A 27,568-nucleotide genomic window follows, 5' to 3' on the forward strand; every position below is an offset into this window, starting at 1 on the left:
TTGCTTGAATGAACATATATATATTAAAACAACAGAAAATGTTCTTTGTCAAGCAATAGCTAAGAAAACTGAGGTCTGCTGTTCCCACTACAGCATTTTATCTATTCATTAAATCACTAAGAATATTTATGACCTACAGGTAATTGTAATGTTCCCAAGATATAGCGATAGTTCTCCCTTTTGACTTTATCATAAAGGACAGACTACTTTCCCCCATTTTGGGATAGAGGTTCTGATCTCACAATCCAGCTGCTTCAGTCTCCTTGGTCTCTAGGATCACAGGTGACTGGCACTGCACTCTTTTGACAACTTACTTCTGGGGGTCTTCCTGAGTAGTTAATTTATACAAATGTATGCTTTACTATAGAACATAAAACTAAGGACTGAAAAAAAAACGCTTTGACTCCAAAATTTAAGTTGAAGAACAAGTTACTGGGGAAAAGTATTTCTATTTTTGTTTCCACAGAAAATGAAAAGATGTGGATTCCTTCCAGACTAATGTGGTTTGATCACACCAGACCGCCTGAAACAGAGTACAAGCTGATCCTACATTCCAAACAGCTGGACAAAACAGCCCTACAGACTACAGCTAGGATATCTGAATCTTCTTCGAATCCCCCAAGACAGCGCCCCTTACCAGCAGGAAGTAGTTTGGAAAGAACGACGCCCAAATTCCCAAATATTGTGTATAAATGTTTGTTTTCATTTAATTGGACTTTGTTATATAAAATTAAATAAAAAATACTCTATATGCATAAAAAACAAAACAAAACAAAAAAAAAAAAAAAAAAAAAAAAAACTAAGGACTGCTCCCCTCCAACCCCTGCCAATGTTTTAAGACAGTACCTTATTGCATAGCTCAAGTTAATGCTGAACTTACAAAGATTCTTATGCCGCAGCCTCTCAAGTGTTGGGCTAGCATTGAGTATACCACTCTGCCTAGTGAGTGACAATGGTAGAGTTACAACTATTCAGTTTAAGACCTAAAGACATTCCTCTAAACTGGTATGGAATGTTAAAACTGCATGACTAATGCAGAGTATCCTTTGCCAGTAGAGAGCTTAAAGGCAGTTAATTGTATAGTCTTTAGAGGACCAAGCTTGGTACAAATAACAAAAATTTCTGGCTGGACCACTTTGTGACATCTTGCTATCCATAATTACTCATGGAAGGATGCCGAATTTTAGAGAGTAGAATATTTATGAAGTACTTAGCTGAGAATACAATATACAACATTTTTACTTACTTTGAAGGACTGGTGCTCAACCCAGAACTTTGCCAATGTCAGACAAGTGTTCTACCACTGAGCTACAACTCTAAGCTCCACATATAATTTTAAGATAGTATCTATTTAATTACACCCTCATCTCCATGTCAAAGATTTAAGACAGTATCTATTCAAATCAAACTGTATTCTGCACCCTACTTAGAGCTACCTTAGGGCATCATTTCCAAAGGGAGAGATCATAGTCTTAAAATGAGGCTGTGAAACCAGTACTGTGGCTTCTCTGTTGATGGCAGTGGAAGCACATCTCCCGCTTCTGATTCTATTCCCTCTTTTTCTATCACTTACTCTCTTTGGAGGTCAATTCTGCCCCTTAAGATCTACTTCTTCTTTTAAAGATCTCATATAATCCAGTTTGGCATTGAACTCACTATGTAGTCAAGGATTACCTTGAAATCCTGATCCTCCCACCTAATGCCAAGTGCTGGCATTACAGACCTAACTGACCCACCTCACCCCAGCCAGGGTTTCTCTGTATTGCTTTGGAGCCTGTCCTGGAACTAGCTCTGTAGACCAGGCTGGCCCCAAATTCAGAGATCCACCAGCCTCTGTCTCCTGAGTGCTGGGATCAAAGGTGTGCACCACCAACGCCCAACAAGAACTGACTTTTTAAAATAAGAGGACATGCTAATATGAATCAAAGACAAAGTTGAGTGTGGTCATTCAGGTCTGAAATCCCAGCACTGCACTAGGGAAGGGGTAGGAACTGAGGCAGGACTACTATAATACATCTGAGGCCATGCTTGGCTAGATGATGAGTTCCACGCTACCTTGGGCTACAGTATGATACCATGTTGGAGCATTTTTTTTTTTTTTAAAGAAACAGCCAAGGCAAAAAGTACCCAGCGGCATCTTGTGGTGGATGCCACTGTTCAAAACATGTCTGCATCTATAGAGATCAAAACCAAGACCCAAACCCTCTAAAGCCTAGCTTACAATATTGAAACAGACCCCTGCAAAGCCCATCTTCTTCTAGGACTCCTTTCTCTTAAACATTATTCTTTCTATTTAGATCAGCTTGCATTTTCTCTCCAAATTCTTTTTTGGATAATTTGTTATATATCTCCACTTTAGTACAAAGCAGGCATTTAGAAATGCTACATATTTTATATTGGCATAGTGTTTGATGAGTATATCGCCAAATGAAGTGTAACAAATCTTACTAAAATCACAAACCTGAATTTGTAGAGGAGAGGTGAACCCTCATATAGTTACTGTGCAACTGGAAAGGTCTCCAAAATCTAAAGTGAAAAGCTTCTAACTTCAAAAGTAAGTCTGAGGATGTTGCCCGGTAATACTAACTGCACGGGCTGACGCCACGCACACAGAATCAGAGAGCCATTTAGTGCTGAACTGAGGGAGAAAAAAAGAAACTGGAGCCAAACGCAACGGGAGGATTTCGAGGAACCATTCTTACTACTGAGATAGTGATTTAATTCAGCTAAGTCATAGGTCTCTCATGCTAAGCTGCAGCTCGTCTCCTTTTGGTGTCCTTCCAGCGCCTTTCAGGTGTGTTTTCCTTCCCAAGCACCTGCAGCACTGAAGTCGGGTCCACCCCAGCTAGCATCAGCCTTGCGTCGCCACACTTCCTTTCCGAAATCTGAAATTGCTAGAAAAGTGAGAGCAGAGAGGCCCCCCTGGCTCTGGTTGTATCTGCGGAATGAACTGCGGCGTCCGGACACAGCCCGATCTCAATGAATGACAGGTTTGCGTTCCACCGCTCCCCCTACCCCAGCCCCAATGTCCCCTCACTTCGGGCCCCGCGGCTAGTCCCGCTCCCCCTGCGTCCCTCCAGGTGACCCAGTGGGGCAGGCCCTGGTGCACGTGCGTGTCCTCCCATTCATTCGGTCGCTGGCTGTCATTGGCACGGTGACCTCTAAGCCGCGGGCAGCGCGCGCGTCCCGGCCTCACCTGCGCGCGGGTGTCCGAGGCGGCGCGCGTCCCGAGCGGTCCCGCACAGCCAGGGCGTCCCGGCCGCGGGCTCCGGACGGCCGGCCTCCAGGAGCAGCCCCGCCGCCAGCACCACCAGCGCATAGCCATAGTGCGAGTCTGAATGTCGCGGCGGGCGGTGGCTCCGCCTCTGCCCCAGGCCCGGACCCGGAGCCGGAAGCTGGGCACCGGAAGCGCGCGGTCGCACCCTGCTCCCTCTCCAGTCCCCCTGCACCGTCGTCGGGTTTGTACGACTGTTCTCGGAACCTCTCGCTCGGGCCGTAGCCGCGTCCGCTTTTAACCAGAAATGTGCGACCAAACTGTCGTCCTACGCGCGACAAAGAGAGCAGAAATCTGGTTCCGGTCCTTGCTAACCCTGAGGCTACAGTTTCCTCTCAGCGCTACTGGCGCGTGGGACTTGTCAAGTTCTTGGTCGACTTTTGCACTCCGTCTCAGAAGTGCCAACTATGTTTTCTGTAATTAATCTATGATAAGAGTTATTGTGAAACGAGATGACTTGGCCTCTTCCTTCGGCTTTTGGACTCTGTTCTGAAAGCCTTAGAGAGATGTATAATTTGACAGTTTTGTTCACACTTGGAGATGTGAGACCCATTCCTGGGTGCAATGAACTACACGGAGTTAAAAACAATTTTCCCCCCTCTACACGGATTCGCCGAGTAGACCACATTGGATTGACTTCATGTAGACCAGGTTGGGTTAAAATTCTGTGCCAGTCTTCTGATGCTGAGATTATCGACATATTCTGCCATGCCCAACTCTATTTGCTAATGTATACAAAACAACACAGGGCATAGGTAGGCAAGAAAGTGGTTTTTGTTGTTATTATTTGTTTGTGTTGCCTGACTCAGCTGTTGAATTTAGTCTGATGTTGAAACAGAATTTTGCTAACATTTTCATGGAATGGCTATACATGTTCATAATCATCCTGAAAGACCAAAAAAGTAATGTTAATGAAACTCTGGTTTGCCCAGACAAAATTAATTAGCACACCCTGAGGCCCTAAGGTTTGTTGACCCTAATAGCAGACCATCCAGCCTCCAAGGGTCACGTACTCAATGGACAGAGGGTCCCACCCCCTCCCCAAGCTTGTGGGTTTGCCTTTAAAAACACCTGGGCCCAGGGGAGAGGGCTTCTCTCTAACCTGCGTGCTGCAGGAGCCTGTTTGCGCAAACGTTTCCTGTTCATTAAAGCCTCTTGCGTTTTGCAGCAACTGGACTGGACATTGAGGTCTTGGGGTATCGACCGAACCTGGAAGACTCCTCATTCTGAGGGTCTTACAATCCACCATAATCTCTCACATGGGACTCAGGGGAGGCAATGCAAGCGCCAGGGGAATTGAAGAAGCTATCTTCCCATGTTGACTCTTAGGAAGAAATAAGCCAGTTGCAATTTTCTGAATCATATTTTTTCTTGTTTTGCGCCATACTTAAAGAATGTCAACCCTAAAGTTGAGCACATTGTTTTCATATTAGGTTTCTATGTTTAAAATGGAGATTATACATGTATGAAACTGTCAAAGAAAAAAGGAAGTTGGCTTTCTAGAGGTAGCAGAGTGTTTTCCTAGCATGTACACAACCTGGGTTCCATCCCAACACCACAAAATAATGAATGAATGAATGAATGAAATAATCCAATAGGTAGATTTTTGTAAAGATATGCGTGTGGCAATAAAGAGACCCACAGCCAAAATTAGGCAGAGCTTAGGGAATCCTGCAGAAAACAGCAAGGAAGGATTGTAGGAACCAGAGGGGTCAAGACATCACAAGAAAACGGCCCACAGAATCAACTAAACAGGGCTCTTTGGGGCTCACAGAGAATCAGGGAGCCTGTATGGGGCTGTTCTACATCCCCTGCATATATGTTATGGTAGTGTAGCTTGGTGTTTCTGTGGGATGCCTAGCAGTGGGAACAGGGGCTGTCTCTGACTCTCTGCCTGCTTTCAAGAACCATTGCCTCCTACTGAGTTGCTGACTCCAGCTTAATTTATTATAACTTGACATGCCATGTTTGGTTGATATCTCTGAGAGGCCTGCCTTTATCTGAAGGGAAAGCAGGAAGAATGGATCTGGGAGAAATGGTGTGTGTGTGTGTGTGTGTGTGTGTGTGTGTGTGTGTGTGTGTGTAGATTATTTAGCAAAAGTCCTTTCTCTTAAAATGAAGTTGTAGTGGCTTATGATATAAGTAAAAGAGTACTTTCCTAGTATGGGCAAGCTCTAGGGTTGGGTCCTCAGCTCTAAAACAAACAAACAAACAAACAAACAAACACGAAAAGCTCTCACAAACTCTCACAAAGCTGTAGTATGAGAGATGCAAAATTAACTGGGGAATATAGGTGTTGCCATCTAGGGCCTCCAACACTATTGTGCAGCTGAACTCTGACTACGAATAATCCACCAATAAGACACACAGAATTCATAGATGATTCTTTTGATCCAACTAGGCCAGTCAGTAGATCCTGGAGCAGGTATTTGGGAGCTATAGGACATGGGTGCTGTAATCTAACATGAAATATGAAAATAAAGTGTTCATCTTTAGGGCTAACATTTTTAAAAGCAAGTGGGATGCAGAACAAGAAAAAAGTATGATCCACAGACTTGCAGATGGTGTATTTCTTCCTAAGAGCCAACACCTGGGGGACACAGTAAGTTCCTTTAGTGTTACTGGTGCTTGCCTTGCCTGTAATTGAAGCCTTATGTTTGTAAGGTTATGTAAGGTTGTAAGGTTTGTAAGGTTGTGCACAATCTAGAAACAACGTTGATCTTTGTCATTGCACTTGTGTAAATGAAACAAGTACTGACAAGTAAAAATGGGTGTGATATGTAATGAACATCTTTTCGTAATTGTCGTTTTTAGTTTTAGAGGGTTGGTTATACTTCTAGACATTTTGTTGTCATATTGATGATATAGTTGAATTATATACTTGGTGGGTCTGATAGCCAAGGAAAGATTATAAACATAACATCACATACATGTCTTGGTTCAAGCACTCCATAAAACATTCAAATGTTATTAGGTAAAAGATCAATGAATTATCAGCATCACCCCACTGGGGAAAAACTCGAATGCCTCATTGCTGATGTCATTTTACATAGATATAATATGCACATAGGTAGAAGGAATGACTTGAAATATATTAAGATGTTAGCATGATCTATGTTAATGATACTTAGTTTGCTTAGTTTCTTCATTTGTATTAGTTTTTGCTTCGTTTGCTTAGTTTCTTCATTTGTATTAGTTTTTTACAATAAATGCATTTATTGTCAGAAATAGGAAACATTTTTATAATGAATGCAGTATTTGCTCACATTAAGTTATGTTCATTTTTCTGGGATGAGGTCAGCCTAGTCTGGAACTTGGAGCCCTGATTTGGCTTCCTTGGTGCTTGGGCAGCAGATATGCACCATCACTCCTCTCTTGTATAACTTTTTTAAAACGGAAATTGTTACTATTTTATTAGATGTATGTTTGTGTCTGTGTGTTGATGTGTGCACATGAGTGCAGGTGTCCAGGAGGCGGGAAGCACGGGAGCTTCTGGGTTTGGAATTATAGGCAGGTGTAAGCTACCCAACGTAACAGAACTCAAAACCTGTGTACTGACACTAAGTCCTCTTCACCACTGACTGTCTCCCAAGCCTTGATTGCGTTACTCCTGAAGCATAATCATAACATGGATTTTTTCCCAGGTATTTATATATAATGGAAAAAGCAAGAAAGCGTTGTCTTCCTTTTTTCAAAGTTTTTTTTTTTTAACTTTCTTTTTTGACACTTCTATTTAAAATTTTATTTAAAAATTTTTGTTCAATGTATTTTCTTATCATATTTTCCCCTAACCCAACTCCTCCCAGATCTTCCCCACCCCCTACTCTCCCAACTTCATGTTCTCTCTCTGAAGAAAAAAAAAAGCTCAAGAAAAACAACAAAAAACATAAAAATTAAAACAGATAAACAGAAAAAAAAATAAATAAGAAAGACAAAAATGCCATCAGATATCAACTACAACTAGCTTATTAGTTAGTGGTGGCACTTGGTGTCCGTTTCCCCTTCTCAATGCTGAGAGTTTGGTCTGGTTTGAACCTGTGCAGTCCTGTGCATGCTGACATAGTCTCTGTGAGTTCATACGCACATCAGCCCTGTTTTGTCTACTTCCTTGGAGTCATGTCCCACTTCTGGCTCTTAGAATCTTTGTACCTTCACTTCTGCATAGATACCTTGATATTAAGGGAAGGGATTTGATGAAGACATCCCACTTAAGACAGAGAGCTCCAAAGTCTCTCATTCTCTGCACATTGTCTAATTGTTATTCTCTTTGCAAGAAGTTTCTCAGATGAGGACTGAGCACGACACTGATCTATGGGTATAACAATGTGTCATTAGAAGTCATTTTGTTACTATGTTAATTTAGAAAACTAATAAGAGTAGATTTCCTTTAGATTCATGACTTATTTAGACTAGTTAGCAGTGTCAAGTGTGAGCTCCATCTCATGGAATGGACCTTCAATTAAAAAATATAGTTGGTCACCCAGTAACATTTACGATAGTGCTGCACCAGTATATCTTGCAGGCAGGTCACTATTGTAGGACAAAGAGTTTATAGCTACGTGATACTGATTCATAATTTTATGTCACTGTGACAAAAATAATTGGCAACTCATGGGAAAAAGAGTTTGTCTTGCGCCTGAAACAGTACAAGGTGATCCTACATTCAAAACAGCTGGACAAAACAGCCCTACAGACTACAGCCAGGATATCTGATCGAATCCCCCATGACAGTGCCCCTTACCAGCAGGAAGTAGTTTGGAAAGAACGACGCCCAAATTCCCAAATATTGTGTATAAATGTTTGTTTTCGTTTAATTGGACTTTGTTATATAAAATAAATAAAATAATAATAATAAAAAAGAGTTTGTCTTGACTCATGGTTTCCGAAGTTTCAAGTCCATGATAGTCAGGGGAGGTATGGCACAGTCTCTTCCCATCATAGTAGGCCAGAAATCCCAGGGTAGAGAGAACTACAAGCTGCACCATAAGCTTCAAATGTCCACCCTTAGCAACTTACTTCTGCCAACCAGGACCACCACCTAAAGGATTCCAAAACAGGTACGCCAAATATGGGCCTTTGGGGACATTTCAGATTCAAACCATAACACTCCTCATGAGGAAATACTTATTTTTGGAAGAGATTTATCCTTGCAGTTTTCTTCCACTAGGACTCTTTTAAAAGAGTTTTTTCAACCCTTAGGAAAATTCTGGGAGATATTTTGGATTTGACTCATCTGTCTCAGAAACAGATGACTTAATCCAGTTTGTGAGTGACAGAAACACAGTGCTTGGTTCTGTTCCATTGGCTCACTGATATAGCAACCACCAGATGAGATCCATGGCATTACTCCCTGTGTGTAGGTAAAATTATTGATAAGTATGCTGTAAAATTATTTTGCATTAATTTCTCTGCTATTAACATATTGAGACATCAACAAGATATGCCTTGAAGAATATCATTATAACATACTTATGATTAGTTACTGCCACTTCTTTCTGTGATAAGGTTAGAATTGAACTTCTAAAATGTTGGATAGGATGTAACTCAGTGAGAGGACACTTTGCTAAGGATGTAGGAGGTATGGGATTTTGATCCCCAGCACTGCAAAAACAAACAACTAATCTCTTCCCTCCCTCTCTCCCTACCTCCCTCTCTCCCTCTCTATCTACTTCCCTCCCCTCCCTGTGTGTGTGTGTGTGTGTGTGTGTGTGTGTGTGTGTGTGTGTGTGTGCGCGTGCGCGTGTTTTGAGACAGGGTCCCTGGGATACCTTGAAGTCAGCATATAGAGGATGAACTTAAACATCTTATTTTTCTAACCTGGGCTCCTAAGTGTTGGAATTAAAGGAGTGTGCTACCACCCCCACTACAACTAAGCTTTTTAAAATGGACCTAGAAAAGTTGGGATAGCACAAAATAAGATTTCTGTAAATTATTTCTAGAGAATTTACCAAAACATTTAGCCCAAAGCCAAGTAGCATAATGTGAAAGCCTCAGAATGACAGACAGATTATGATTTTGTCAGAATAATTCTGATGGAAATGCAGCAAATTTAGATTCACTGGGATCACGGGTAGTGGTTGATGTGGCAATTTAGGTACGTTGTAGAAATGAAGCAAGATCTTGATGATTTCAAGATGTGGTATTTGAACTAGAAAAAAAGGAGAGATTCCAAGTAGACTAAATGTTGGATTTTCTGTGACTTGTCTGAAAGGCCCTGTTGATTTGGGGGCTGTGCTGATGATGCAGGCTCCTGGGGACTACATTTTAGGGTCAGCATTAAAGTTTAACAGGGCTGATGTAAGTATTAAACTAGGAAGTATGTGGAAAGTGCTGCTGTCAGCTGGTGTAACAATTACTACTTCAGGCTCTGCTTTGTTGAGTTAGTTAATCCTTTGCTTCTTCAAAGTCCTTTAGCCTAAGAAGCAAAGTAATTCAAGCTGCTGGAACTGGAAAGAAAGTCAGGCATGGAGCCAGGCTTGCCTGTCTTTTAAAAATTGAATTTCAGTTATGTTTTATTGATTTGGTTTATTTTTATCATTATTCCATTATTGTTATAGTCCTAAAATGCTGTAATATATTATCAATTTTGACGAAATAACCTCAGCTATTAAGAACTGCTATCAAATGTCTAAAAGTAAGAGTAGTTGACACAAAACTTTCATTTTTCAGCTTTAGTTTGGGATGTGGGCAGATCAGCTTGGGGATGGAAGAGTCTACCTTCTTGGAATTTATGTGAACAGGTGCCACATGTTTTCCCATATGATAGCTTTTCTTTTATACTTCAGCCTGAACCCTATAATAGGTAATTTCTTTTTTGGGGGCCAGAGTGAAAGCAAGAGCTACATCAAAAGATCGACCCCATACTCTGGGGATAGTATGGTAATATCTTTACATTCTTAATAGTAATTAATGTAGCTTTAGTTACAAATGAAATCTGAAATATTTCTATATGAAATTCATTTATTTGACCATGTACACATGTGTGGACAGTGTACATGTGGCTGTGGTGATATCTTGCTTGTACAAATAAAGCCTGTCTGGGTTTCAGAGAATGGAGCTTGCCACTAGCTAACCAGAGACCTCACATCTGACAGATATTTCTGTGAAGGAGGATAATCTGAAGGACTTGTGCTCACACAGGAAGGCAATATAGACAAGGGCAGAGAGGTGGAGAGTTGAAGTGTGACAGTGCTTTGGTCTGCTATAACCACGTCAATATTCTTTTCAGTAGCTCTCCTATAATATGTATCAAGGGTTAAAATTTGAGAGCATCGTAATCACGTTGACTTTTTATAGTTCACTTTCTGATAAAGAAAAGATCTGGTATAAGCAGAAGTTAAGGGAAAGGATGCACAGCAACCCTCCAACCCTGTGAGACCTTGTAGGCTTCACCTCTTAGCAGTATGTTTAAAATGATGCTTTTAGGTTCTCCTATGAAACCCATTACAACTGTATCCCTCATTTTACCCTCTGGGGACTCAGGTTCTTGTCCTTTCCCTCCCCTGATCCACAGCAATGAGTTCCCAATACCTCTTTGACTAGCCTGATGCTCTGGCTACACATAGCTTAGTAAAGAATGATGGGTTACTCCCCTTGGCCAGTGATGTCTTTCTTCAGAAAGGTTTTCCAGCTAGGGGAAACCTCTAGATGGTAGATAGAAAGTTGGGAGTTTGTAGACTTACAGGGAAGTAAATGACTGCAGACAAGGCCAAGGTGGGAAAAGATGGGAGAGAGCCAAGAATTTTCCAGAGCCAGTTCTAGGACCCAGTGATTAGACACATGATTTAACATGGGTGTCACGGAGCTCTGCTCTGGATTGCAGAGGAGATGAACTTTCAGTTTGCATTTGCATTAGGCAATTTTGTTATATAAAGTCAGAACCTTAATTGATGCAGTGGACTTTGTCATTTCTAGGTTGCTTTCATCCTCCAGACTGTGGGGCTGTCAAGCAGGAACTTGTATTTCCTTATATAGCTATGACCATGCACCTCTACCCAAGTTTGTATATTCCGAAATAAACAAGTGACATGCTATTCTTTTGACTCCAGGAGACCAGAATTCTAAGTTTTACAAATGCTCCTGGTCTGCAATTAGCAAGGAAGTTATTTTATTTGTTCCTTTTTTATTTTGAGATAGGGTCTTGGTAAGTAGCCAGGACTGGTCTCCTACTTGATTACAAGCATAAACCACCACACCTGGTTCCAGAGGGTTATTTTGACTCACATTTGTAAATCGAGATTACAGTACTTACAAAAGATCTTTTGTCTTGAGCTCTTTGTAATGGCTTCATTACAAAGATTTAAGCAGTCTGAACCTCCCCACGGCCACAGACATTCAACATTTCTTACCGAACTCTAAATCTCAGAACTAGTCTCTAATAAAACTATGCCATGGTGCCTGTCTGCATTGTCCCAGGGGTCTGCATAATGTCTGGGCTTTGCCTGGGGATCAGAAATTATGATTTTACTGTGCTGATATAAAATTACAAAATTTAAACTGGAATGAGTTAATATATGTGGGGTGAGGTTTGAAGTAAAGTGTTTACCTTCAGTTTCAAGTACTTCCTCAAGAACATTTGAGATCACCTTGCTCTGAGTGTCCCCTCCCTCTACATTCTTGCTTTACTTTCACTTTTTTGGTTTCTAGTTTTTAAAAGTTGAACCATGACCAGGTGTGCCCATGTGTGTGTGTCTCTGTGTGTGTCATGATTCAAACAAACAAACAAACAAACAAAAAACTTCAAAACACTTAAAAAATAACAACAACAACAAAAGTGAAAAGTAGGCTAGGGGTTTATAGCTCAGTGATACACACTTGCCTTGGGTTAGGCACCCCTGGGTTCATTTCCAGCAGTTCAGAACCAACCAAGCAACCCACCCACCCTTGCACCCACATAAAACCAGTGTTAGGGGCAGAGATGGAGTCAATCAAGGAGTGTGAAAGAAATGGAGAATCTGCTTTCATTCTGTTTCTGTTCCCTATTGTGCTTTCTCTGAGGCTCATAGGCACTGAGAAGGGAAATAGAACAAGACTTAAGGCATGGGACTTAAAAAATAAAAAAGGCTAGAAAGTCAAACGTTGACACCATACAAAACTTAATATGCTTTCCCTAGAAGGATTTTCAGACAAACTTTAATTTTTAAAAATTGAGCCTTCCAAATAATTTAGGTCCAAATAAATTGAACCTAAAATATCATTTCATGGAGTCTAGAGTGCAAGATGAAATCCACTCAGGTGAAAATATACAGGATATACATGTATGTGCTTGGATGGATGTAGTCTGAAACCCTCAGCTTCCTTAATGTACGTGAACATAGTATTTACAACAGTGAAGAGTTTTACATGATTTCTAGTCAGAAAACATTTTACTAAAATGATCAAGATGCCACCACAATAGAGTACCAAAAACATGGATCAAATTAGAAATGATCACAGACACTAACATATATATCCCTAGGGCACATTGCCTCTTTTCTTTTGCAAAGCTTTCATGAGGTCTGACATGAAATCTTGCTCGCCGCTCCCTGCTGCACTGGGGAGTCCTTGGTTATCTTGCCTCTTGGGGGGCACCGGGGGCTTTTTGGGGGCCATAGGAGATGACCTGGTCATCTCCTGGGCAAGACAGGGAGGGGGTGGTGGCGGTGGTGGCAGTGCAGAGCATTCAACAGGCGCAGGTGGAGGTGGTGGCACGAAGTCTGGCGGCTCCTCCAGGAGGCTAGGAGGGGGTGGGGGTGGGGGTGGAGGTAACTCGTTGTCTTGGTCCTCCTCGGGTGGAGGGGGTGGGGGTGGAGGCAGGAAGTCGTCGGGCGGGGCGGGGAAGGCGCAGCTGGGGCCCTTGGACTTTGGTGGTAAGGCAGGGCTGCCACAGGTGTCTGAAGATCGTCTTACTGGAGGGGGCGGTGGCAGGCTGGACTTGAGACGATGGTTCTCTTTGGTTGCTCCTGGGTAGTGGTTACCCAAGCCTTGCTTCTCCTCCTTCAAGAAAGTGACAACAAAGCTTTCATGGTTCTTGACAACATATCCATCAGAGGACACTGACGTTGGTAGGGATTGCTCCCATTCTCTCCCACACTGGGACTAAGTGTGCTCATAAGCTCACCTTTGCTCCAGGTACTGGAATGATACCAGATGACATGAATATATATGAAGGCTCAACCACCACTTTCTGTAGCTGGGCATCTCAGCCACATTCACTGTAGGAAGTGGTTACTGTGTTTAGATCAGTCGAATTTTAATAAATCCTACCTCCTTGTGGGGTTCCCTCAGTTTTATTCCCAAGCAGATCTCATCTCCAGACAACTCAAATTGAAGCCAAATGGTTCCCTAAGACTTCCTATTCAAGAGCTAAGACAAGCCATCAACGTACTGGTCATATAAAAGAACACAATTTTAGGTGTGTGTGTGTGTGTGTGTGTGTGTGTGTGTGTGTGCGTGTGTGTGTGTATACTGAGCCTCTGTGCCACAATTTTGGTTGTATAGAGGTAATTATGGAACATCTCAGGGTCTTCACAAAGTGTCTTGGCTTAAAATATGGCGAAGAGCCTGTGGCTGGAGTGTGAAAGTAGTAGGGGTAAACCTACTACTAGTTTTGCTAGATGGACATAGTATTAAACTGCCCTCTATTTACCGCTATAGTCTTAGGCTAGTGCAGCTCTCAGTCCCCATCAGAGGAATGCCTTTGTGTAGTAGATAACAGTTAATGCAGAGATTCGCACTGGCCGTGGAGCAGAGGACAAGTGTCAGTGGGGATGCTCAGTCATAAATGGAATATCCACGTGACACACCCTTCCCCCAAGGCACAGTTCCCCTCAGCAAGAGAGGATAGAAAGACTGTAAAAGCCAGAGGTTGGGGAAGGAGAGAGTGAAAGTGTGTTCGGACCTTGACCCAGTGGATAGCCCCACACCCATGAGTGTATAGACAGCATTGGACTCAGTGGGTTATAAGAAAAAGAGAACGTGAAGTTGGGAGGGAAGCGTGTGTGAGTGAGGGGGTATCTGGAGGAGTTGGAATGGGGGGAGTGGGGATAAATGTGCTCAAAACACATGGAATTCTCAAAGAACAAAGGATATTATATAAAAACTCTTTGCTTAGACATCCTGCATGGTTAGAAGGTAGATGTGATGTAACTAAAAGAAATAATTTTGTCTGGATGTTTACAAACCTAGCCATAAAGGCTCCCTTCCTGGTAGAGAGCATGTTCCAGTGTTCCCTTAATTGTGGATGGTATCTATGCATTATTGTTCCCAGAAAAAAGGTTCTGGTTTCCAGTCTGCGGACTTCAAAGGAGGAAACAATCATAAGCTTTACCCTCTACCAGAGAAGCTTTCGGGAGGGTGTAGCAGGAAGCAGGACACCTGGCCTAAATTCTTAGTTTACCTTCCTCTTTTTATTGTTTGTGTGTGTGCACGCGTGCGCACACACTCATGTACTCATGCACATGTGTGCATGTGTGGTGAAAGTGAGGTATAAATTGAACATTATCTTGGGTTATAATGAAACCAAGAGTGATAAGCCTTTAATGAGTTCCTAAAGAAAACCATGATGCATGTGCCGTTGGTAGAGGTCAGAACACCTGACTTGGCTGAAGTCTCTCAAGAGTCTAGACCACCCAGTTCTGTCAATAGAGGGCTTAATGATGATAATAACAGTGTATTTATGTAAATGCAACATCCCTAGCAATTTTAGGAAGCTAAATTAAATGACTACATTTTAGGGGAAACCATCATCACTTTAATTTATACTTTTTATTAGCGTCTGTTTTATTTTTTCTCTTCTTAATAGCCTGAACCACTGAAGATTAAATTTAGATTTTTTTTCTACTTTCCAATGAGTTTCAATTATTTACTTAGCTTGCTAAACTAATTAACTTGTGATATATTTCTTAAAAATTTTGGATCAGGCAGCTTGGGTATTGGTATTCACATAGAAATGATTTCTATTCTTTTTTTTTTTTTTTTTTAAATTTCTTTTAGCTTTTAAAAATACTTCTTTTTGACTAATGTTACAGAAAGAGCACTGCACGGTAATACTGTCAGGCTTACATAGATTAGAGAAACAGCTTTTTAAAAGTCAGAAATGGCTTACAGAAATACTAAGGCTTTCAGTAAACACCAGTATTCACGTCTAGCACTGAAGGGTTGAGTGAAGTCAGTTAATGAAGCTGTACCCACGGACTGTAGGATATGGTGGCCTGAGAGGGCCACACCTACTTAAAGTTGTTCTGAGTCACAAGAAATACTCGTTAATCTTCATTAATCTCTTTTATAGAAAAAGTTATGGAAGATGTTATCCTATACAGCCTCTCTCTCTCTCTCTCCCTCCCTACCATCCATCTCTATCATCCATCACCCATCTATCATCTATCTATCTATCTATCTATCTATCTATCTATCATCCATCATTCATCCTCCATCCATCTATCATCCATCCTCTGTCTGTCTGTCTGCCATCTTTGTGGTGCTGATGACAGAAGCCAGAGCCTCACCCTTTCACACATGCTGGACAAATGCTGTGCCATTGATCTTGGTTATTATCTTATGTTTATTTTTTTCCCCATCACCCTGGGCATGCATTCAAATCATTAACAGAAAAATAGAAATGCACGTTTTATTAACAGACCCCTTTAAAGAGTCTTCTGATCTGGATTTTGGGGTTCACTTGGCACTTCATATAGGGCTTCTGACTAACTTCCAATTGCTCATTAACAGAAGAACCGAAAATCTCAAGGGTTGAGGGAACGTGAAAGACGCTACAAGAAGAAAAATCCCTCTGTCATAACAAATGCATTTAATAAACATACTTAGGACAGCACAAAGCAATGAGAATAACAGTTGATGTTATTGTTCACTTCTAACCTAGTAGCTATAAGATAAAATGTGAAGTCATTTCCTTAAATGAAATTGTAGTACACTGACTTCCTAGTTGTTAGAAGTCTATTTGGGTTTTGAAAAGGTCCTAGGACCTGCTCATGGTCACGGGTGTATTACCAACAGGACAGGCTTTGGGGGTCTTTGATTTACCTTAGTTGTTTCAACTTGTGTCTGGGCCTCTTGGAGAAGAGCACCAGCAGAAGGTCCTGCTTGGGGAATCTGACCATTGGGCTGGCTGGTGCCTGTTTTAAGTACTGTGGTAAAGAAGAAAGAAAGGAGAGGGCATTTTTAGTGTTCTTGAAGTAGAATCTGCAAATACAAAGCACTTTACATCATAAAGCAAAAGGAAACACTCACAAGTATTTCACAAAGCCTTTTGAAAAATCAGAGGTCCACTTTGGGATATGTCTCTGTTGTTAAGAATGTACTTTGTAGCCCATTGGTGGTGGCACACACCTTTAATCCCAGCACTTGGGAGGCAGAGGCAGGAGGATCTTTGTGAGTATGGGGCCAGACTGGTCTACAGAATGAGTTCTAGAACAGACTCCAAAGCTACACAGAGAAACCCTGTCACAAGGAAAAAAAAAAAAAAAAAAAAAAAAGGAAAGAAAGAAAAAAGAATGTGTTTTGTATGTGTGAGGACTTGTGTTTAGCCAAATTATAAGACTCTCAGTAAATTTTAAGATTTCTGCAGTGGGTAGTGGGTGATGGGTGGAGAATCAGAAACAAGTGCTCAGCCCTAAATGGGACATCTTTGTTGCCCCTCCCCCCACCAAGGTTCAGGGAACACTGTGGAAGAGGAGAGGAGGGGTAATGACTTCTTGGGTCCTGGAGAGATGATTCAGTGGTTAAGAGTACTGGCTGCTCTTCCAAAGGACCTGAGTTTAATCCCAGCACCAATATGGCAGCTCACAACTCTGTAACTCCAGTTCCAGGGGATCTGACACCTTCACACCAATGCACATGAAATAAATTAAAAGGAAAAAGAATGTCGGAGCTGGGTGATGAAGAGGAGTGCTGTGAAATGTTTGTTGTGGTCTAGATGTGACATGATTACTATGGCACTCATGAACTCCTACCAGTTGTGTTTAGGTGCACAAGAGCAATCCAGCCAAAATTCAGCCACACATGGGGTGGGAGGATTCTGTATTAAAAATGTGTTTTTCCAAGATCTAGTGGATATCCCTACATCCATGCATGCAAAGGCAGCACTAGTTGGATTGTGTGTGTGTGTGTGTTTAAAGAGAGAGTATATGAATTGAGAGGGGGCTTCACTGGGAGGACTTGGTGGGGTATGGGACATGGATATGATCAGGTTTCATTGTATACATGCGTAAAATTCTCAGGAATAAAGAAAAATTAAAAGTTGCTATTTGAGTTGCTGACTTTTTTCATGAAATGATTATTAGGGCATAGTTTCCAATGATTTCTGAAATAGCCCTAAACCGACTCCTATCATCTTTGCACTATGTATTTGTACAAAGTGACATTCTCAGCACTATTGGTTATAAAATGAGAATGCACATCAACTCTAAGAAACACTGGAGATGTCCTATGCCTTGGAGTATCAAATAGCCAACCAAGATTTAAAAATCAAATAAGCACATCCTTATTTCATTAGTATGTAAATTTTATTTAATCTCCAATAAGTGGCAAAATTATATGCATAAAAATTTGTTTTAAGGTAACATTCTTTATGGTTCTTCATCAGCAAGTGTTTGCTTTGCATTCCTTCTTTAAACTGGGTACGGGTATCTATCTACACTAGATACTACCTCCTCCCATATTTAGTTCCCTGGGCTATGAAATGGGGATTGTACTCTATATGCTGTGGAGCTCTTACAATCTGTGAGTTCTGTGTCCATGATCCAATCAGCCATTGACCAAAAGCATTTGAATATATGCAGGGTTTTCTTTGTACAGTACAGTATGACAACCATGTACTTGTAGGGTGTTCAAGGGGTTCCTAGAGTCTGTCACAGATACCAAAGGACATCTCTATATGGAAAGCAGCAAGTTCATCAGGCATCTTAGTGCCTTCTTAAAAATACAGACAAGCCAAGGTTGTGTTACCTTAGAATGTAATGCCTGGCATTGGATATGAGACTCTAGCCGTCATGTTAGCAAGGGAATACAGAAGGTCCCACCCCATTTCTTTCTGAGTATTCTTCTGGGTACTAATGAGCAGAAATATGGTATTTGTATTTTTATAAGGCACATCTTGTAGCCCATCCTAAGGTCATGATCAACACCTTACATATGTGTCTATTGTGAAAAAGTGGCCAATGCTTTGTGAAGTCACTTGGAATATATATGTGGGGTGCGTATATTCCAGTGTCTATAAAGTTGTTTTGCTTTTATTTGTTTTATCCTATTTTGTCCCCCATCTTCCTCTCTTTTCTTTGCATTCATGTACATGTATGTGCATGGGTGTGCTCATGTATGCAGGTGTTGTATGTGGAGACCAGAGGTTGATAGCAGGATGCTTTCCTTAATTACTTTTTCACTTGACTGATTGGTTGGGTGGTTGGTTGAGACAGTTTTTCATTAATCCTGGAGCTTACTGATTGGCTAGACCAAGAACCATCTATCTCTGCCCCCTAGCACTGGGGTCACAGACTTGTGCCACCTCATCTGGCTTTTACATGGGTGCTGAGGACCTGAACTCAGGCTCTCACACCTGCTTGAAGAGCAAATATTTTACCCACTCTGCCAGCTCCACAGCACCCTCCCCCCCAGGTTGCTTTTACACAGAGTATCAGATGATAGACAGGAACACCGAGTTTGGTGTGTATATGTGAATCTCCTCTTGGCTTTTACCTGTAGTAGTCTGAGCTGGCATTGCTGCACCAACAGTCCCTAGGTTTGTCAACCGAGAGGCAAGTCCAGCTCTTGCTACAGCCTGCTGGTAGTTGTCATAGAGGGTCTTCCCATACTAGGGAAAGAACACAGAGTGGGGAAGGATATCCAATTATGTCAAAGTTCGTGTATATTGAAAACAGTGCCATCATTCTTCTGGTTCCAGTTGCCTTTTAGGGAGTATAGTTCAATGATTACCCTTTCACATGTTAAAATTTTTTCTAGATTACCAGAAGTAGCGAATTCTCCCATCTACACATCAGAGGATAGGGCTAGCCACAACATTCTGATCACAAACTTTGATGTAACTATTTTGTGAAGTTAACCATGTTCCTTTACAAGCTTTCTTTTTATGGTGGGACCAAACTCGGCCTCACACATGCTAGGCAAGTGCTCTACCACTGAGGTACACGCCTGTGGCCAAATCTCAAGTTCCTTTATTGCACACTGTGTTTGCAGTTCTCTGTGAATCTGAAAAGTCTGTTTGAAAGTTAACGCTCATTCTCAGGTCACTGGACAGGTGTGTGTTTGTATAGTCAATGCTATACAATAGTAGGCGAATGACTCTGCTTACTGGGGGCATGGGGAAACAAGTAGATGAGGCAACATCTGTACCCAGGGGTGGCAAATGCTGGCCCTAGTAAGCAAGCTCGTCATTGGCTAACCTAAGACCATTTGAAGCCGAGTGAACACTCACCTTGGCAATCCTTATCCCCATAACCCACTGTGTGAGAGTTCTTGCATCATCACAGCAGAGATATTTGATATACTGAGATTCCTTCTGGATTTGAGGATGCTACAAAGAAGCAGATTTGAAGACAATTAATAGATTCAATTTATTAAGAGCTTAAAGCACTTTTCAAAATAACTCTGACAAATTATGATTTATTGAGATGGTTGCAAAAATTACTGGCAGCAGTTTTAGGATCAGGAAGATACAGGTGTCATTCTGAAGCTGGCCTTGAACTCATGATCCTCCCACCTCAGCCTTCACAACAGCTTAGATTACAGGTGAGCACACCTAGCTGTAGGTGCTTTTGAAAACTGTTAAACTGCAACCTGCAACCTCAGCTACTGTGGAGGCTGAGGAAGTACTGCCAGGTTGAGATCTGCTTGAGAAATGTAACGAGACCTTGTCTCAAAAGTAAAAGGTACCAAAAAGGCTAGGCATGTAGTTCAGTGGTGGTGGCACATTTGCCTAGCGTGTGTTCATCCCCCAGCAGTATTTCTTACAATGTATGCCAGTAATAACTTTATTTCTCTATTTTAAATACTGGAATCCTTCATATCTTCCCTCATTGGAAGATAAGTTGCTTCTCTATCAGCTAAAGGATCTTACCTAATAGACATTTTATGTCACAATACTAATGCTTATAAAAATTATTGTCTTATTTCCCACACCCCCAAATTTAGCTCAGGGGTTATTTCTTTTAGTGAGAATTCAAGAGTTTTGCAATGATCTCTCTTTCCTAACAATGATCTCACATCCACATGGGTACATCTTTAACAGGCAGTGTGTGTGTGTGTGTGTGTATGTGTACAATGGTTATATAGTGTGTGTGTGTGTGTCTGTACAGGGGTACATATACATACATACATATATATATATATTGTGTGTGTGTGTTGCATGTGTGTTCGTGTGTACATGGGTTATATAGGGTGTGTTGTACAGGGGTTAGATGGGGGTGTGTGATGGGAGATGTCATTCTGTAAATATGTTTCTCTTATTGGTTAATGAATAAAGTACCTTCGGCAAATAGAAAGGCAAGATAGGTGGGACTAGGAGACAAGGAGGATTCTGGGAGATGTAGTAGAGAAGAGTCAAGGTATAGGGACTTGAGAGAAGATCTCCAGAGCCTCTCTCTGGTAAGATAAGACCACATGGAAACACTTAGATTAAGAGAAATGGGTTAATATTTAAGACAGAGCTAGCCAATAAGAAATGCTAGTATACAGGCCAACAGATTTATATCTAATACAGCGTCTCTGGTGTTATTTGGGGCTGATGGGGCTGTGGGACCAGGCTGGAGGGAAAACTTCTTGTAACGTTGTGTGTACCGAAGTTATACAGAGTGTGTATGTGCATAGGATTATATAGGGTGTGTGTGCAGGGGTCATATACATATACATATACATATACAGTGTGTGAGTGTGTGTGTGTACAGGGGTTATACAGGCCCTGGGAGCTCACAAGGGAACAATGATGTGTTAGACACAAAGGAGAGATTCCCTGCAGCTCTCAATTCCCTAGTCCTTGTGGCTTCTGTTTTGGTTTGGCTCTGAATGAACTTTCTATTGGATGGGAACTTCACCTGTCTTATTTATTGCTGGAGATCTATGGTACTTATTTGTAAGGAGTAAGGTTTTTCCCCGCCGGTCTGAACCCACGGCGGTGCCAGTCCCAATTAACACATTGAGACTCTGTATTTGATATAATGCTGTTGGCCTGTTACTTGTTTCTTATCGGCTAGCTCTGTCTTAATTATTAACCCATTTCTATTAATCTAAGTACTTCCACATGGTCTTACCGGAGAGAGGGGGCTGGTGGTTCTGCTCTCTCCAGTCTCTCCAGACTCCTCCTTACTACTTCCTCTTTCCTCCTTGTCTCCTAGTCCCTCCTATCTTCCTTTCCTATTGGCCAACAGTGCTTTATTCATTAACCAATAAGAGAAACATATTTGCAGAATGACATCTCCCATCATCTCCTCTTTTCTGTCTAAAATAAAAAAGAAGGGTTTAAACCTTAGCATAGCAAAATATATCACACAGCAATTATCAAATAAGAATTACAGTTAATAATATTTAGTCCATTAACATTTAGCAAGAGTTAAAGAAAATATTTCATCATCTATCCTATCTTTTTGAGTCTAAAGTCCTATATGTAATCTTTAATCCTAACTAAGGAAAACTATAACCATAACTATCTGTCTTCAACTCCATCAAAGACCACAGAAGGATAATATATAAACTCTAGAAATGACAGATAAGACCATGGAAATACTTAGATTAATAGAAATGGGTTAATAATTAAGATAGAGCTAGCTGATAAGAAACAAGTAACAGGCCAACAGAATTATATCTAATACAGACTCTGTGTGTGTTATTTGGGGCTGGCCACGTTGGGTCCAGGCCAGCAGGGAAAACCTATTTGTAACCCTTATTCCATGCCTGCATTTGGTAGAACTGCAGTCTAGATGTAAAAATAATTGCTGAAAGGAACAAATAAGCATAGCACTTATTATTGTATCTGAAATATTGACACCACAGGGTACCAGGCTGGCAACTAAACCTGAGGTCTGAAATGTGCATCATGCCCATCTATATGGGTAATTATAACTTTCATTAAATTTCATTGTATAAAAAGTACCAACTAAAATCTCTCTCTCTGTCTCTCTCTCTCTCTCTCTCTTCAGAGAGGCTTGCTAATTTTGCCAGGAGTGGTATTAAAGATCAGAGAAGCCAGCAGATCTGGGAGAATCTACCTCTAGCTGCCATGTGCAGAAAAGGAGTGAAGCCCCAGTTCCTCTCTAAGGCGCTGCACAAACCTCTATTCTTGCATTCATCATACCCCTCAACCTTCAGGAAAGTGGCAATCTTCAAAGGTGATCTGAGAACAGGGCACTGTGCCTTTAAATTTCAGCTGGAATATGAGGGAAAGCAAATGGACTGGTTGCCTTGGGCCTTCTGACTCCTAGCATTATGTTTACCTGCTTACCCCTCTTCTCGACTCCACCACACCCACCCTCCACAAGACACATATAGACTGTAAAAGCTTGGGAATTTAGTTATTTCTGGCCTTAAAAATGATAAAAACTGATGGTTTGAGAGCTCCCTATATGTCTCTTGATCCCCTAGAATTTTTGAATTTATACTGAGCCACTGAAGAAAAAAACAAAACAAAAACAAAAAACCAAAACAGATTTTAAAGATACTTCAGGAAAAGCAAGCAAACAAACAAAACCCAAAAATGAACCCAGAAAACACAAAGAACTCCTGTCTGCCTGTCTGTGGTCTTTCATGGCAACTGAGAAACTCATAGGCCTTTTTAGCCCTTAGAATTTGCATCAGCTGGCCTGAAAGCCAGCGCCTACAATACTCGGATTGTTGCTGTAGTTCTCCAGGTGGGCCAGGAGGTGGCGGCAAACACTTTCCGATGGCTGATGCACACTGCTTTGTTCTTGTGTTCAAAGGTTGCTCAAAGATTTCGCAGTGTTGACTTTTAGTACTGTAAACGTTACTATAATGATTATGCTCTCTGAGGACCTTAAAATTGGAAATATCAATCAAGTCAAGTTGTGTGGTCCAGTAGCAAAAAAGGATTTATTGCATTAATTGACCTAAAGGCCAGATTGTTAAAAATATGAGTCAGACACTTGGGAGCTGGAATGTGACATTCCATAAATGCCTGCAACATTCTCAACAAAGACATCTGCAAAACCAAATCAAAGTGCTTGTTTTTCGTCATCTGAACCACAGCTGCCTGACCTACAGCAGAGTTGTCCTTCCGATTAACATGTGAGAGGGGCGGTGGTCTTGTCAGCAATTAATATTTAAGTTCTTTTTGGAAAGCACCAGGTGTGAGAGCAGTGGCTAACAATTAATAGGGCTTGCACCACAGTCCTGATGACCAGCACCTGGACCCCAGCACTCATATAACAACCTGGACATCCCCACAAACACCTGCCCCGCCCCCAGCTCCACAAGAGGGCAGAGACCGAGGATAGCTGGGGTTTACTGTCTTCCAGCCTAGCCGAGAAATGAGGCCCATGTTTGGGAAAAGACCCTGTCTTAATGGAATAGGCAGAAAGTCCTAGAAGAAAATACCAGATGCACTCTTCTGACCTCTGTTTGTACTTGCATACATCCATGCACGTATATTTACATAGATATGGAAATATGTAAACAAATACATAATGAAAAAGAAAATGCCTAATTTTCTCTTCTGTAACATTTAGAAATTTGATATTGCCACCTTGGACTTATTATTAGTAAATATTTTATTTACTTTTGGTTTTGGTGCATATCCTATGAGTCAAGTTCTCAGAAGCAGTCTGCAGACTGTGTTTACAATGAAATGCACTGATTATTTATTTGTGTAAAGGTGCCCATTCCACTTAAGCATTGCAATAAACTATTTGTTAAGTATGTTGTTCACCTAAATACAGTAAAGTATGCTTATACCCTGAAATCAGATGGCTTTTTGACCCACACACAAAAAAGGACCTCTACATTCTTCCCAATCCTCCAACTTTGTGGTTCTTAGGAGAGTTAGCTGGTGGAGACCAAGTTCACAATTTGGAAATGCTTCAGACGAAGTCTCAGAGTCTGTCACAATGCTGGCTGGCTCTGGTCATCTCACCTAGGGCTCACTTCCTTTGGATAAGAAATCACTTGCAAAAGAGCTTAAAGAAAACACTGGATCAATGCCACTGGCCAGAATGTTCCTCATGATCTTGTTGTCCCTGATCTTGAACGAGAGATGCTTTTAAAAGGGTGTGGCACAGCATGTCAGATCAAGGCCATCACTGAATGTTCTTGCTAAAAGGGATCCTAACATCTTTTAAGCTTACAAAATGAGCAAAAAGGGCACGGGACAAGTTTAAACAGCTTGTCTCGGGCTAAAGGTAATATCAGAATTAAAGGTAGAATAAAATCACCTTTTGTTCAGCTCCTGGGAACTGACAAATATAACCCTTGGGAATATAAACAGATAGCTCACGTTGTAACTGGGAAATGATGGCAGGGGGAGACAAATGTGAAAAAATATGTGATTATTTTCTGATTTTGTAATAAAAGTTTGAAAAAGGCTGAAAAGACTTTTTGAATGAGTGTCAGAATGTTTGGGGAATGTCAATAAATCCTATGGAAGGTTTGGAAAGAGGCAGACTCTAAGGTGGAAAGGAGTTGTTCTCTTGGGCCTTATCTGAGGCTGGGCTGTTTCTAGGATATGGGGACTATTGGGCATTTTAAAACAGCGGTGACAAATGGGAGACATTGGTACAAAATTTGAATGACTTCTGCCCCAAGGATCAGATGAGACGTGGCAGATGAAGGGGTTTGAGGGTTGTCTCTGTTCATAGCTATAGCAGATGGCTCTTACAGACTGTGACTGCTGTAAAAGATATGCCACCCCACCCCAGTGTATGGTGTGTTTCTAGATATCATCAGTTTTGACAAGTTCATACTGAATCCTGTGAATCTCCTTCCTTACCAGAAGAGGAGAAGAAATGGACACAGATATACACAGTGAAGATGACCAAGCCCTGATGCTCAAGGGTACTGGCATCATGTAGCTGTAAGACAAGGAATACAAAGACAGCTGGAAACTTCCAGAACTCAAAGAAAAGACACAGAACAGATGTCCTTAGACTTCTCTGCAAATAACTCAGCTTTTTTCTTTGTTTCTTTTTGAGACAGAGTCTCAGTTGCCTAGGATGGCTTTGAACTTGTGATTCTTCTGCCTCAGACTCCTTAGTGTTGGCAGTCATCATGTCAGGCTCTAGCTATTTGTGTGTGTGTGTGTGTGTGTGTGTGTGTGTGTGTGTGTGTGTGTGTGTGTGTGTGTGTGGGTCAGAGGGCAACTGATGGGAATCAGTTCCCTCCTGACACCATGGTTCCAGATACTGAACTCAGGTTATTAGGCTTGCATAGCAAGTGCTCTTTGCCCAACCCCATTATGATTTTTAAAACACAAAAGCACTATATCTCTTGTTTTAAGTCAATTAGTTAGTGGTATGTTAGTGAAGGAGTGAATGGGAAACTACTGCAGGGGTTAAGGTATCAAGATATCATTATATTTGGGAGGGATTGCTGAAAGAGGGGATCTGTAAGGGTGGAGAAGATCTTGGGCCCCTGAGGTGATGGATGAAGCACCTGTTCAATTTGCAATCATGACAGGTGAGAGAAGGTGAACGCATTACCACAGATTGGGAATATTTTGCATACAGGTAGTAGCTAGAACTGTGGCTAGGAATATGAATTCTCAGAGAGAGCACTAGTATGGTAAGGATTATACTCAAACACACTCAAGGCCAAGCGTATATGACCTCTCCTCTGTTCTTGGCCATAAACCTGCAGTTTTCTAGGAATTGTAGCAGAAACCCCATTTACAATAAAAGACATGTTTTAACTGCTTTGTGCAATTTTTGTGGCTGATGTGAGATGTAATCCCATACCAAGGTACCTTTGGAGCTACTCTATACTCTCACTTACTAAAAAAAGAGAAAAGGTTTCTTAGCAACCCTTAAGATATATCATGAGAGCCATCTTTGAGAAGCCACAGCCATTGGAGTGTGTCTTATCACTTCATTGAGAGACTCTTTCTAGCAATCCTTGCCTTCTCTGATACCTAAAGAATGGCCTATTATAGTTATTTATTTAAAAGATTGTTTCTTCACTATACCTTTACAAGAAAGAAATAAGGAAAAATTTGCTTTCACAGTGCCTACTTTCAATGATTTTCAGCCAGTCGAGAGATATCAATGAAAGGTCTTTCCACAGGGAATGTTAAATAACCCCATCCTGTGTCGATATTTTGTGCAAAAACCATTGGAAATATTTGTAAACAGTTTCCACAATCTATAATTTACCATTATATGAATGATAGATTGTTGGCTGATTCTAAGGCAGAGACATTAGGACAAATGTTTGAGAAAGTAAAGAAAACTTTACCTCCCAAATTGCCCTCCCAAAAATACAAAGAGAGATCCTATCAATTATTTGGGATATAAAATAGGTCTACAAAAATTAGACCACAGAAAGTACAGATCAAGAGGGATCAATATCAGACTTTTAATGATCTTCAGAAATTTCTAGGAGAGATTCCCCAGCTACAGACTATTATTGGGGTAGAAGGACATGATCTAAATTATTTGAAAAAGATCATAAAAGGGGACAAGGACTTAAATAGTCCAAGAATATCATCAGCTGAAACTGAAAAAGTATTAGAATGGGTAGAAAAAAGTATACCAGAGGCACATGTAGACTGTGTGGATCCAAAGCTCAATTGCATTCTGGTTATATTATCATCTAGGGAATACCCGTCAGTGATTTTGATGCAGAGGGAAGATATCATATTAGAATGGATATTTCCACCACATAAACAAAATAAAAAATTAAAAACATATACAGAAAAGATTTTTGATTTGATTTAAAAAGAAAAATTAAGACTTCATTAACTGACAGGAAGGCACCCAGCAGAAAGTATAGTACCTTAAACTAATAAGGAAATTTCCTCCTTATGGAAAGATAATGAATACTGGCAGAGAGCTTGCAGTAACTTTTTGGGAATGATTAGCAACAATTATTCCAAAGGTGAGAGAATAAAATTCATACAGAAAACCATTTGGATTCTTCCACCCACTGTAAGGAAAAGCCCTATCTCTGGAGTCCCTACACTGATGCAAACAAATCAGATAAGGCAGGAAGATAGGCAGGTCTAGGAGACAAGGAGAATTCTGGGAAAGAGAGGCAGAGTGAATTGGATACACAGAGATGCCATGCTGCTGAAGGAGTAACAAGCCAGATTATGGGTAAGCCACAGCCTCGTGGCAATACATAGATTAA

The 27,568-nt window shown here is 41.1% G+C and overlaps 2 protein-coding genes across 2 annotated transcripts in view; both read right to left on the bottom strand.

Annotated features, from left to right (window-relative positions):
- Positions 1–3,399, bottom strand: part of Pdss1 (decaprenyl diphosphate synthase subunit 1) — a 40,700-nt gene extending 37,301 nt beyond the window's left edge. The window contains exon 1 of the mRNA XM_051205729.1: positions 3,197–3,399. Within this exon, the coding sequence (XP_051061686.1) occupies positions 3,197–3,325 (129 nt within the window). The 5' untranslated portion in view covers positions 3,326–3,399. The remainder of the gene's footprint in view (positions 1–3,196) is intronic.
- An 8,970-nt stretch (positions 3,400–12,369) lies between these two features.
- The window catches only part of Apbb1ip (amyloid beta precursor protein binding family B member 1 interacting protein), a 105,635-nt gene continuing 90,436 nt past the window's right edge, over positions 12,370–27,568 (bottom strand). The window contains exons 11-14 of the mRNA XM_051205676.1: positions 19,701–19,799; positions 18,965–19,079; positions 16,295–16,398; positions 12,370–13,249 (exon numbers count right to left, since the gene is read on the bottom strand). Coding sequence (XP_051061633.1) covers positions 12,728–13,249; positions 16,295–16,398; positions 18,965–19,079; positions 19,701–19,799 — 840 coding nt within the window. The 3' untranslated portion in view covers positions 12,370–12,727. The remainder of the gene's footprint in view (positions 13,250–16,294; positions 16,399–18,964; positions 19,080–19,700; positions 19,800–27,568) is intronic.

The sequence above is a fragment of the Phodopus roborovskii genome, unplaced genomic scaffold (genome assembly GCF_943737965.1).
Source record: "Phodopus roborovskii unplaced genomic scaffold, PHOROB, whole genome shotgun sequence".
In the NCBI taxonomy this organism is placed as follows: Eukaryota; Metazoa; Chordata; class Mammalia; order Rodentia; family Cricetidae; genus Phodopus; species Phodopus roborovskii.